The 13,288-nt window shown below is 37.2% G+C and overlaps 1 protein-coding gene across 1 annotated transcript; it reads left to right on the top strand.

Moving 5' to 3' along the window:
* The first annotated feature begins 5,533 nt into the window (after positions 1-5,533).
* LOC103717370 (kinesin-like protein KIN-14E) lies at positions 5,534-12,637 on the top strand. Its single transcript, XM_039121569.2, has 20 exons — positions 5,534-5,901; positions 6,688-6,986; positions 7,092-7,263; positions 7,350-7,420; positions 7,514-7,694; positions 7,778-7,887; positions 8,011-8,110; positions 8,187-8,273; positions 8,378-8,554; positions 9,488-9,761; positions 9,860-10,021; positions 10,107-10,322; positions 10,624-10,661; positions 10,792-10,955; positions 11,070-11,195; positions 11,283-11,408; positions 11,500-11,565; positions 11,662-11,724; positions 11,803-11,865; positions 11,971-12,637. The coding sequence occupies exons 1-20, from the start codon at positions 5,673-5,675 to the stop codon at positions 12,463-12,465; spliced, it is 3,219 nt and encodes a 1,072-aa protein (XP_038977497.2). The 5' UTR covers positions 5,534-5,672; the 3' UTR covers positions 12,466-12,637.
* Positions 12,638-13,288: the final 651 nt, after the last annotated feature.

Below are 13,288 nucleotides of genomic sequence, written 5' to 3'. Positions count from 1 at the left end.
TTGTAAAATTTGATCCAAAATGAACCCAACGCAAGAAAGTGATGGATCTAAGATTTGGGTCTATAACATATAAACAGGACTGGATCAAGGTTTACACAAACTTAATCTACCAACTGATGATTTTGATGTGAATTTAAATCTCGGACTCAAAGGCAATTCATGCCATATCTAGGTTTGCATGAACCGTAGACGACCGAGGCTGGTATTCGAGCTTTTCACTACTTGCGGTTGGTATTTCTCGTTTTTGCTTCAACTGAGCTCAGAAATTTGAGTGTAAGTATCCCATTGTAAATATGAAGTTACATATCACCATCATTATCTTACAACATCATAGTCATCCGAACCCATACTTAATGGCACATGACTAAATAATTCATTGAGCTCAGATCCAACAAAATTTTAAAACTTGTTCATTGCATCATGATCATTTGCCTGTATAAGCCTGACTTTCTAATGAATTTAGAAGATTTTCTACCCTTTGACACACTTTGGAACTCCACATTTATATTCTATAAGATCTTTTATCCTCGCAGGCCCTACCCGAATGATTTGTGGCCTGCGATTGCAGAACAGTATGTTCGACACCTTAGAATTTATGTTGGTGTCAAAGGGTAGAAATTTATATCAAAAATCAACTATCTATAGCCTCCCAAGCATTCACCAATATAAAGCAGAAATTGTATTACCCGGAGAGCATGGATAAATTGGAACCAACATCACCTATTTTCTCTCGGAGTCTTCCAAAGAAAAGAGAGCCCTACAAGTGTCGTGGCACTCAAGATATCAAACCCTCGGAGTCAATCAAAACACAAAGTCCATACTAGAATAAAATTGTTATATCAAGGTTGCCTGATTGTCTAATACAAGGAAAAAAAAACTAAAAATTAAAGTAATAGCATTCTTGAGACGTAACGTACAAGTTCGGGGTTACAGAGACCCCAGAAATAACTAGCCGAATGAGAACGAGGGACAGTTCCCATGCATGTTCTGAGAAATAATATATTGAGAGCAACTAACTGGGCAGCCCCCATGGGCTGGGTTTATGGTTGCATTGCCGAGAGTGTAGCGCCTTAAATTGGCCAAGGTCGTCCCTGCACGCAATTCTAGTCTCAAAGAATGTCATGATTTAAGTTAATTGTTTCAGAAAATTCAAGATTATATTCATTAACACATCAAAAAAAAGGACACTAAAAAAAAGTACATAAGAAAAGAAATCATAAGCCATACGTCATGCACATGCCAGATTGTAGTCGTGGCACTTAACACTTTGGCTCAGCTCTCGTGCCACGAATTTAATTCTGCTTTGGAGTGATGGACCTGCGCGATAAGACATTAATGGATGAGAAGCCCCGCTCATGGCAAGGGATGTCAAACTCATTATGAGTTCTTCCATCGGCTTTGTGCGTAGGAGCCTTTGGTTTCCTGTGCCGCGTAGTTGAAAAGTTGAAATGGTGGAGAATTAATGTCTGCCTCTTTCGAGATAAAGGATAGGACGAGCCGAACTTGGTTAAAAGACAACCCATCTTTAGATTGCTTTAGATAATAATTCTGGAAAACAAATCAAGGTTTCAATCATAGTGATGCCTCTGACTCCGAGCTCCCTCCACGTGGCAAGCCACCACTGTTAATTTATCATTTTTGTAACAAAAATGGTGATTGTTGGAATCGCAGCTTGCTTGTACTAATGGATGTGGCAATTTGCTCTGGCCCATGGGTGCCTGATCTCTCCTGAGACTGAGTTTACCCTCAGGGTTACGAGCAATAATAAAATTCCTTTCGAATTTGAGTCGAATATATATAATTTTTTATAATTTTTTTTATATATATAATATTAGTAATTTTATTCATTCTTGTCTAACTCTACGTAATGTGTTGCTGTCCTTGACGGCTCAACTGGAAACGAACCTCTCTACCTATCAAGTAGCGAGGCGTTCGCTTAAACCCAGGTGCTTTTGATTAACACCATGGAATCAAAGCACTTTAACTGGAAGAGTCGAATGAACCTATGAACACCTAGATCTAGAAAACTTCTTGGCATCATTGTTGTCGCTATACTTAATGGCCGGCTTCATTCTCCCTAAATGAGCCTGACAATTGTTTTATTAGAGAAGTTCACTCGGCCTGACAATTGTTCTTGGCGATGGTCAAAAAGTGGAACCATCACGGTTTAACTCTCATTACAACTTTCATCTTCTCGATGCCTGAAAAGCCTGTGCCTCCCTCAAAGCTAAAATATTTTCCTGGCCGGCCAAAATTAAAAAAAAAAAATGAAAATACTTTGAGAAAAAGGAAGCCGGCCTTTGGTCAACGGTTCCATCTTCTGCCACAACACAATGGAAACCACCTCACATCTCATGCTGCACTGCCCTTTTATCAAACAGTTTTTTTTTTTTTTTTTCCAGCACCTTTGAAGGCATGTTTAAATATTTCTATAGGAATCGGGCTTGTTAGTCTATCTAAATCTCATCTCACAGTCTACAGCTCAATATGAATCAAAATCCTAGCTTATAGGGTCGAAAGTGAGCTGGGCCATTCTCCTTCTCGAATCGAGCCTGAATTTTTTCTTGGCTTCGGACCGGCCATAGGCCTAAATTTTTTTTAATAATCCAAGCCCGAGCCCGGGCCCAAACCCGATTGGGCCCCCCTGAATTATCTATTTAGGTCAAAACTAGATCTGGCCCAAACCTGATTGAAGTTTAATATTTCATTATATTGTTTCACAAAAAAATAAGCTAGTTAAACATTAGGCTCTCTCCTATAATACAAATAAATAATACATGATATATTATTCTCAGCGAAATCCATTTTAATTATATTTTACATTTTTATTATTCTCTCTAAATAACAATATACAAAAATAAATTGATTCGGGACTAAATTTGGGCTCGGGCTCGAGCCGGGTCCATGGCATTCTTGAGCCCGGCTCGAAAAATAAATAGGTTCTACATTTAAGCCCAATTCGAATTTGAACTCTTTCGGGCCTAGTCCAAAGCCCGACCTGAAGTCGGCCCAATCTGATGGGCTTCGGCCTGGCCTGAGCCCATTTACATCCCTACTAGCCTGATATTTTATACCTTCATCCCTCACTAGTAATAGGAAGAAAAAAAAGATCTACGAAAATATTTTTTATCCTACGGGATTCAAATTGAGGGATGTTCGGTTGACATAGACTAGTCTAAATAGGCTGCTAAATTTCCGAATCAAGCAAGAATTTCAGTCCAATCTTTCTAGCTTACCCAAACAAGATCTAAGTCCTTTCCCGAGATTCAGGGCCACCCTGGTTCAATCCCTTCACTGTGGACCTGGTGGAGGTAGAAAGGGGTTAAGGTCAGATTTAGAATCAATGGGACTCCATGGATATTATGATTTGCTGGTTTATATGGTTAGAATGTAATCACAGACAAATCATGGCGGGAGAGATTATTAGTTAATATTTTAGAAATATTACAATGAAAATCAACACATCATATTATAAAATTTGCAATAATTTACTAAATACATAACATTGCCATAGTTTTAAATGTGTAATACATTGAAAATAATAAACTATAATCATATTATCTATGAATATAGATTGTAAAAGTATTATGCTATATTATATCAACCATTATTATATTATATCAGAATAATGCTTTAATTTGATATAGTATTAGTACATAAATTAAGTGCAGTAATGTAATTTATAAATAAATATCTATGTTAATTATGTGAATTTTATTATTTATTAGTTTTTCAAATTCAAAATTATGTGAATTTTATAAATTTTTGCTTTCATTAAAATAGATCTATACAAAAATAAAGAATAAGCAATCTGTAAAGTCCCAAGTTATTTCACCACCCAAATGAATCAATCTCATATTCAGTGTACTTAGCTCCCTAGATTGGCTAGAAGAGAGTTTATATAAGTACGCTGACCACTTTAAAGATAGCCCTTGACTCCCTATTACCTTCTCAGAACTCTAAAACTGTGTTGGTTCTTTTATCCTTTGGATTTTGATCTTGTTATTCTTAATTGCATATATTTTAATAAATACAAGATTTAAACACAATCTAAACTTACGTTCACAAATGTTGATGCAATCTAGTCTATCCTGACCAAACCTAACCCGACCTACCTTGACCTAATCTAATGTATCTCAAGCCTAACGCAATCTATCTCTAGTTAGCCAAAGTAACGTATAGATTTTATATTTTGTAGTTGGGTTAGGCATGACTCGGCCCCTGCATCAATCTAATCCATCCATGTTTCACCCTATTCACAACTCAGAACTCCAAATCACTATATCTCGTGCTGGTAGCGATCAGCCCATCCATGGACGGGTATGATTTACTCAAATGTTCAATCAAAATGTGGTCTCGAGCAAGTGGTATGATTTACCTCACTTCTTCTTCTTCTTGTTGTTGTTGTTAAATAGAAATATGGAATTCAATGCAAAAAAATAAAATAATTGATTATCTTATTTCAGTTTCTGTTTTTTAAACAACTTCCATTATTTAAAAAAAAAAAATCACTTCTAGTTAAAAATGGATTTTCACCTTTTTCCTTCCACCTTCTCTTTTTCTACCTAGTCGTCCTCAACTTCATCGTCCCCACCCAACATACTAGCTTTCTGAGCCTCACCAACCATTTCTCCATCTAATATCGGGTTATCCCTCATTTTCAAATGCACCATTGACCCTATCCCCACTTTCTTTTTCTCTAACACTTCCTCGACTGCCTTTTCACCCTACGTCGAGCGTTTTCTTATTCTCGATCGTGTTGCTAACCTTATTCCTCCTTCGTCTCTCTCGTCATCACCAAATCATCAGCCCTTATTGTAAAAGAAAAAGAAAAAATGGAACAAATATATCTTTTGTTGATCAAAAAATTTTAAAAAAAAGAAATAGAATTCTTATGTTCAATATTTTTTTAAAAAAATTTGCCAACAATGCCAAAAGTAGCCTCAGTTTCTGCTAAGTGCTCTGCTTCTAACTTTGAGAGTCACACAATATTTCACAATCACTTTTCAATGCTCTGCTAGGCATGAGGTGTCAAACAAAAAGATTTTGAAGTCCTTGCAAGGCAGGCTCTCGGCAAGATTGGAGTTTCTACTGGGCAAAAGACCTGAATTGCAGCCGATTGAAAGACAATGTGGAATCAAATTTGGGCCACATATCCCGATAGTCCACCCGGCCAAACTTTGGGCTGGACCTTGATCCTAAACTTTATTTATTTTTAAGCAGACTTTGAATCGAGTCTATATAAAATTTAATATTTTTTTGCGCCAAACTCCGGCTGACGATTAGTTTTAACAAAATAATGAGGCAAGAACCTGCCCAGATTCCTCGCTGCAAGGCTACCTTCGCTGGAAGCAATTAATTCCATGGTTAGAAAGCCGCCTGTCAAGGGCTCGCTCTGTACAGTCTTCCCAATCTAAGCTTCCAGCCACAAGATTTCACGAAATGGACGGTTGAGATTGGATGCTTAGATTTAGGTAAGAATTCATAAATTCCACGGTGTAACGGATTGATGCGACGGTCGAGTAGTCCAACGGTCATTTTATTTTCAAATTTGAACCGCCTTACTCCAAGCGAAGAGAAAGAACGGAGAAAAGAAACTCTCACCCCCCTTCACCACCTCTCCGTTCCAAGATTTCAGAGATCTCTGAAAAGTTTTAAGCTAAGAATATCCGATGGAAGAGCACCAGCAGAGCCCTTTCCGCCCCTACTCGGAAACCCTAACCCCAGATTCCGGTTTCTTGAGCCCGTCTTTCTGGATGAAAGATTCAGAGAAGGTGTCTTCTCCCGTAGTTGAAGCTGATCCGGCGATGCGCGTCTCCGACGAGGATTCCTTTGATTCGATGATCTTGGTTTCTGGGTCGAGGCTAGTACGGTCCGGGCTCAAGGAGATGGATTGCCGAGGTTAGTTTCTTGTTCCTCTTTCTTTTGCTTTGCTTTTTAATTGGATTAAATATTATGAAAGGACTCTCAGATCTTGAAGTGTTCGTAGATGCTTCCTTGCAGATTGTTTATTTCTCGTTCATCTATTAATGAGTTTTTACGGATTTCTTTCTTTCTTTCTTTTTTGATAGCTGAAATTATGGTTGGATTTATATTTTTCCAAGCTGTATAAAGGCTTACATTTTTAAAAAAATAGTGTTCTTTTTGGATTAAATTGGGTTTTTGGTTGCTACATTTCATCTGATCTGGAGATGAATGTTTTGTCTTTAGAATCGCTAAGTTTCAGATCTGGAATTTTGGATCCAGGGCTTCGATATTTCTCTTTTCTTGGAATTTTTTAGGTCTAACAGTTGAAATTGTCTGACTAGTACATCTTCAGCTCTTGTCTACTCTCATCAATAATTCTTTTGCTATTTTGCATTAATTAAATCGAATCAAGCCCTTGATCTTCAATAAATACTATTTTTTAGAGCTGGTGTTCGAGATACAAGACCCGATTTTTGTTTCTCTTTGAATTTTGCGTTCATTCATCATCCAAAGTGGTTTGAATCCAATTAAATTGAGTCTCTCATCAAGATTTGGTTATGTGTGTTTGTATCAGAAATGCAAAGTTTGATTCCTTGTTTGCAAGCCTACTTTTATTAGTATTCTTCATCTGAACATTTGGATTTTGAGCTCGTATTCTCTTTTTGTCTCAAGATAGATGCTGGTTGTAACGCTTCTGGTTAACAATTTTTGTTGAGGCAGATGACTTTGTCATGTTTGTGAATGCTGGTGGCTCTGCAATGCAAGGACAAGATTCCCGTATAAATTTCGAGGGTGACTCTTATTTTCAAGGAGGAGATGTTATAGAAACCAATGAGGCAATGGTTGAAGGTGGTGATTACCCATTGGTGTATCAGTCTGCACGCTATGGAAATTTCTGCTACAAGTTTGAAGGTCTTGCACCTGGAGAATACTTTGTAGATCTGCACTTTGCAGAAATAGTTAACACAAATGGGCCTAAAGGAATTAGGGTGTTCGATGTTTCTGTGCAAGAAGAGAAGGCAGGGAGACAAACTTCTTGTTAATTGATCTTTTTTTTTTCCTTGGGATTTACATAACCATATGTGTAGATTTCTGAAACACTCCCTTCTATGTGAGCATTGCAGATACTGTCTGAACTTGATATATATGCTGTCGTTGGAGCTAATAAGCCTTTGCAGCTAGTTGATATCAGAGTCCCTGTGCTGGATAATGGAGTTATAGTTATAAGATTCGAAGGAATTAGTGGGACTCCGACTGTTTGTGGGATTTGTATTAGAAAAGCACCCAAATTGTTAGGTAGAATTGTGCTGATTTCATTTAATTGCATGAGTACTTTGTGATTAAACTAGATATAATTTGAGTTGCTTTGAAACCTTGTGCAGCACCTTTGGTGAAACCTGAGCATCTGATTTGTAACAAATGTGCTTCTGAGATCGAAGTTTCCCCAACTCAGGTCAGTGTTTAAAGTTTAGAGAAGAATTTTGAAACTTCGCATCTAGTATAGGTTGCCGCATGGATTTATTTTGCTTCATTTTCCATGCTGCAGACCAGAGCTCGAAGTAAATTTATTGCCAAGTATGATAAGAAAATACAAGAGCTGACTAGTCAATGCAAATTAAAATCTGACGAGTGCTATGAAGCTTGGATGTCTCTAACAGCTACAAATGAACAGCTGGAAAGGCTTAAAATGGAGCTTGACAATAAGTTCTTCCAGACTGAAACTCTGGGTAAGTAACTTGATCTGACCAGAAGTGCATTCTTTAAGTCTGGTTCCAACTTGGTCTTTATATACTAATTTTTATGCTTATAGAACAAGCTGTTCAAAAACAAACGGACAAATTGAAAGATGTTTCTGAAAGGTACGAACATGATAACAAGTCATGGGTTGCTGCTATCTCTAATTTGGAAGAAAAAATTAAGGTAATGTTGCACTATATCTTGTGAACATGCCTGTAGCTTGGACGATCAAATATGGTTTTAAATTATAGAGGGAGTTTGGCCATCGATAAACCTTTATTCATCAATTTTTTTTTGATCTTTCAGGCAATGAAACAAGTGCAATCCCAACTTTCTCATGATGCACATGAATGTGCCAACTCAACTCCTGACTTGAATAAGATGATCATTGCTGTTCAGACCTTAGGTATGTTCAAATTCAGAACATGCAATAAGGGACTTAAAATCCTTACCATGAACACTTAATAGCTTTATGCTTGCAGTTGCACAGTGTGAAGATCTTAAAATAAAGTACAGCGAAGAGATAGCCAAGAGAAAGAAATTATATAATCAAGTTCAAGAGGCAAAAGGTATGCTCTCTATCTATCTATCTATCTATCTCTATCTCTAAATGTGTACTCTGAGCACTTGACTACAGAAGTTTAAGCCGAGCTTTATTGCATTACTATTCCAGGGAACATCAGGGTGTTCTGTAGGTGTCGTCCTTTAACTAAGGAGGAGGTTTCATCTGGTTGCACAACCATAGTGGACTTTGATGCAGCAAAGGAGGGTGATATTGGGATCATGACTGGCGGATCTACCAAAAAGACATTTAAATTTGACAGGGTTTATGCACCAAAGAATGGTCAAGGTAACTGTTTTTCAATTAATACAGAATCTTAATAGTGCATATTGGCCTCCTCACAACCATCTGTCTGGAGGTGAACATTTATGAAAGGATGACCAAGGTACGCTACATTATTAATTGATTTTGCAATCCTAACAAACCTAAAGCAAGGATGATCTCATACTCTGAATTGATTAGGTTGAAAGATATACTGGTATATAGAATCCATTCTCAAATGATCTTTAAACACAGAATTTGAGCACCAAAAGATGGTCAAAGTAACTTTTTTTCAATGAACACCAATTCTTATGGTGCACTTCAGGGTCATTGTAATCTTTGGTGATCATAAGTACACACCAAAGAATGGCCAAGGTAGAGTATTGCTTGATTTATAAAATGGTGCTTAATAAATTGGCAATCCTGGACAACCAAAGATAAAATTTAACGCATATTATGAATTAATTATGCTGAAAAAATCACTATTTAAGTTAGAGATTCCAAAAAATGTTTGAAAAGCACTTTCTAACCAGAGGCTACTCTGTTATAACACAGCATGTGTTGCTTTTAGAGTAAAGCATCTATATTCGTAATCAAATGTAGTACATGTTCCTCCTGCATTAATAAAGCCCATCTATTATCCTAATGTTATCTTGTAGATGCTTTAATTTTATACACTCATACTCAGATGAAAAATGACTAGATTTTTCCAATAATCCCTTTAGAGTACCACTGTATTGATTTGCAGTCACATGCACAAGGACTGATAACAGAGAATTTCATCATCCCACAAGCTCTGTAGTATCCTATTATCTGATCAATTTAAAGTTCACTTATTTAGTACAAACTATCTAAATATCTATTCTTTCTGTGCTTGTATCAGAACAATTGGATCTTATACCATTAGGCTCTATTCACATTACATTCAATTAATTCCTTCTTATCATCATTCATGAGCAGCTGATGTGTATGCGGATGCGTCACCATTGGTTACATCAGTCTTGGATGGCTACAATGTGTGCATATTTGCATATGGGCAAACTGGAACAGGAAAGACGTTTACAATGGAGGGTACTGAGCAGAACAGAGGAGTGAATTACAGAACTTTGGAGGAGTTATTTAAAATTGCTGCAGAGAGGAAGGAGGCAATTACCTACAAAATATCTGTCAGTGTTCTTGAGGTGTACAATGAGCAGATCAGAGACTTGCTGGCAACATCCCCATCAACAAAGAAGTACAATCCAGTCCTTGTAATTTTCTTTTTGTTCAAGAAGAAAATATTTCTTTCTTGTATTGATGTAAAGAGTTTTGCTTGGTTACTCCTTCTATCAGGCTGGAGATTAGACAGGCAGCTGAAGGATTTCATCATGTGCCAGGAATAGTGGAGGCCAAAGTAGAGAACATAAAGGAAGTTTGGGATGTACTGCAAGCTGGAAGTAATGCCAGAGCTGTTGGATCGAACAATGTAAATGAGCATAGTAGTCGATCCCACTGGTACGTGGCCGGGCATTTTTTTGTTATTGTTTGGATGCGTGTAGATGATCATATATTTATACAATCTCATCCTTCATGTCTTCAGCATGCTTTGTGTAATGGTAAGAGCAAACAATCTTATGAATGGGGAGTCCACAAAAGGCAAGCTTTGGCTCATAGATTTGGCAGGAAGTGAGAGGCTTGCAAAAACAGATGTGCAGGGCGAGAGGCTTAAGGAAGCTCAGAACATTAATAGATCACTTTCAGCCCTTGGAGATGTCATGTCTGCTCTTGCAACCAAAAGCAGCCACATCCCATACAGGTTTGAAACTCTACTGCATGGCAATATGTAGAAGGGAATTTTGCAAGAAAATACACTTTGTTCATTTTCTGCAAAAATTGTCTCCTTGGCAGAAATGGTCCATTTTGGACTTTAACGAACCATTACAATCCCCTGCCCACTGAATATTTTTAAGAATATTTTTACATGCGTGCACTACATTCATTCATTTGATGGTAGGGGCATGATGTCCAGCAAAGGTTAAACCTGACTTCTGTGAAATCCCATGTAGATAATTTTGTTATTTTGCTTTCAGATATAACAGAATTTATATTTCTTTCAGGAATTCCAAGCTGACACATTTGCTGCAAGATTCATTAGGTATGCTGCTAATTCTTATAAACATGCAGTTTATTTTCAGATTTCTGTCCTTGTTATTAAATGCTATTGCAGTCATTTGTTTTTCCATTGGATTCTTTACCTAGCTCATTTCCCTTTTTCTGCAATGCAGGAGGTGACTCGAAAGCTTTAATGTTTGTGCAGATCAGCCCCTCAGATATTGACTTGGGCGAAACTCTGAGTTCATTGAACTTTGCAAGTCGAGTCAGAAATATAGAGTTGGGTCCTGCAAGGAAGCAGGTTGACACAGGCGAGCTTCAAAAGATGAAACAGATGGTGAGTGTGGAGGAAACTTATTAGCTGGCTTAAGAGATTTTTTTAAATATACGATGCATTGATTTTCCTAGCTGAATAAATTTTATTTTGTTGCTTCTATAATTTATTGCGAAGCTTGATAAAGTAAGACAAGAATCCAGAAGTAAGGATGAGTCCTTGCGGAAGCTAGAAGAGAATTGCCAAAACATAGAGAATAAAATGAGAGGAAAAGAACAGCTGTGCAGAAATTTGCAGGAAAAGGTATTCCATATTGTTTATGAAAATCACTTAATTATTTATTCACTGCTCTTAGTAAATCTGCAATTTCTGTATCCTATTTTCTTGAAGAACAAAGAACTTGAAGGCCAACTTGAGTCAAAGGTGGAGTTACAAAGCTTAACAGAAAAACAACATTGGCAGCTTGCAGAAAAATTGAAGGCGAAGGAAGAAGCATGTATGTCCCTTCAGCAAAAGGTATAGCTTAAGCACATAAGGTCATCATGTATTTCCAACTAGAATATGCGATTTCAATAAACAAATTCGAATATATTATTCTTTATTTCAGGTAAAAGAGTTGGAATGCAAATTGAAAGATCAACAATACTCCGAGTCGATGATTCTTCAACAAAAGGTTCCAAGACAAATAATACTGCTCTGTGTTTTACCTCTGAAGGAAAATAGCAGTAATGATTAGCTCAAGTGCTCTTTTGTTAAATGTTTCAAACAGGTTAAAGAGCTGGAATGCAAGCTCAAAGAACAACTATATTCTGAATCAGCAGCCGTACAAAAGGTACTAGTCAACCAGCCTATGGTCCATCTTTTCTGATACCAAAATCGCCGTGGCTGATATTTTTAACATGTTATGCAGTTTAAGGAACTAGAGTACAAGCTAAAGGAGAGGCTGCAATCAGAGATGATACTTGAACAAAAGGTACTTAGGGGTTTGCAATGGGAAGTGATCTATTATTTTTGATAGAAGTGAGAGTAGTACAAGAATAGAAGTGGTGGCAACTGATTTGTTCACTTCAATTCACAGGTCAAGGATCTTGAAAACAAGCTAAGAGAAGAGAGAGATCAGTCAAACTCCAAGTCACTGTTGAATTCTGCTGATGCTTTAAGAATTGCAACACCAACTGAAGGGAAAACATTTTCAAGGGATGAGTCCACGAGTGAAATGGACCCTCAGATTCTAAGGAGCTCAAACTCTATTAACAAGCCAAGTCAGGGTTCTATTTCGCTACGAGGGGCCGAGTCTCTTCATCAGATGAAACGGAGAAGAGAACTCAGAAATACAATGGTTGGGGAACTTGAGAACAACAATGCAGTGGCAGCAACCTTAGTAGAGAAAAGGATACGACCAAGTGAATTGGGTAAGTTTAGGAAAATAGATCCAGCAAAGGCATTTGGAAGGCTTACTAGGACATCGAAGGTGGCCGCTACTCAAAAGGTGTTACCACATAGCATAAATAACAAGGAGCAGCAGGCCGGTGTAATCAAGGAGAAAGCCAAGATAAAAGTTTGGACCAGATAGTTTATGGAGGACTTAGATAATATGTATACCTGCTCTTCCAGGGCACTTCACTAATTGGTGAAGTTTAAATTTGAGATTTAAATTGTTTGGACTTGTATATTGGATGTATCACTACAAAAGTACTGAGAAAAGTTTCTTTTTTCTTTTTAACCTGTCAATGCTAAAAGTTTGGTATAATATAATTTTGAGATGCATTTTGACAATGACGACTGCATTGCAAAAGGAAATATCCGCAAAACTCTAACATCTGCTTCTAATTGCGGTTCTCAGCAACCTTACCAATTCATATGCTTTCGGAATGACTTTAAGCTCCTAGGTACAGCAGTTAAATAAAAGAATGCAACGGCCTTAAGTTGTGTTAGTTGAAGTTATATAAAAGAACGCATCTGTCTTTAAATATCGGTTAGGTGGTCTTTAAAATTCAGAGGTTTTGATAGTATTGTCATTTGTTAATATGTTTCTATCGTGGTGAACTTCATGAGTTGCAAGATATAGCAGACTGTTAAAACTAGAGCAATTAACATAGATATCTATATACTACTAATTGCTGCGAGAGAATTCATATTCTTATTCATCCAGAAAAGAAAAAAAAGATATTCTATGCCTGATGATTTGCAGATTTACACCGTTATTTTGATATTGTTCTTAGCCTTATTGTTGACGGTATTGTAGGTAATAAATATATTATATTATGCCGTACCATACTAGACAGTGCCAGACATACTAGTTCGGTACTAGTATCGGTACATGTGGCATACCGATTCTCAGTACGCCAAAAAAATTCTACATCATACCGTACCGATACTATACTAGTGTGGCATTG

Source organism: Phoenix dactylifera, chromosome 3 (assembly GCF_051530095.1).
Source record: "Phoenix dactylifera cultivar Ajwa chromosome 3, Ajwa_hap1_PhDact_Kaust_v1.1, whole genome shotgun sequence".
In the NCBI taxonomy this organism is placed as follows: Eukaryota; Viridiplantae; Streptophyta; class Magnoliopsida; order Arecales; family Arecaceae; genus Phoenix; species Phoenix dactylifera.
The sequence above is the reverse complement of the archived record's forward strand: the minus strand, read 5'-3'. Positions and strand labels throughout refer to the sequence as shown.

Coding starts and splice junctions, on each gene's coding strand:
- LOC103717370 (XM_039121569.2), top strand. CDS start 5,673: ATGGAAGAGCACCAGCAGAGCCCTTTCCGCCCCTACTCGGAAACCCTA. Junction 8,111..8,186: donor CATTGCTGTTCAGACCTTAG/GTATGTTCAAAT, acceptor TTATGCTTGCAG/TTGCACAGTGTGAAGATCTT. Junction 8,555..9,487: donor TGCACCAAAGAATGGTCAAG/GTAACTGTTTTT, acceptor ATTCATGAGCAG/CTGATGTGTATGCGGATGCG.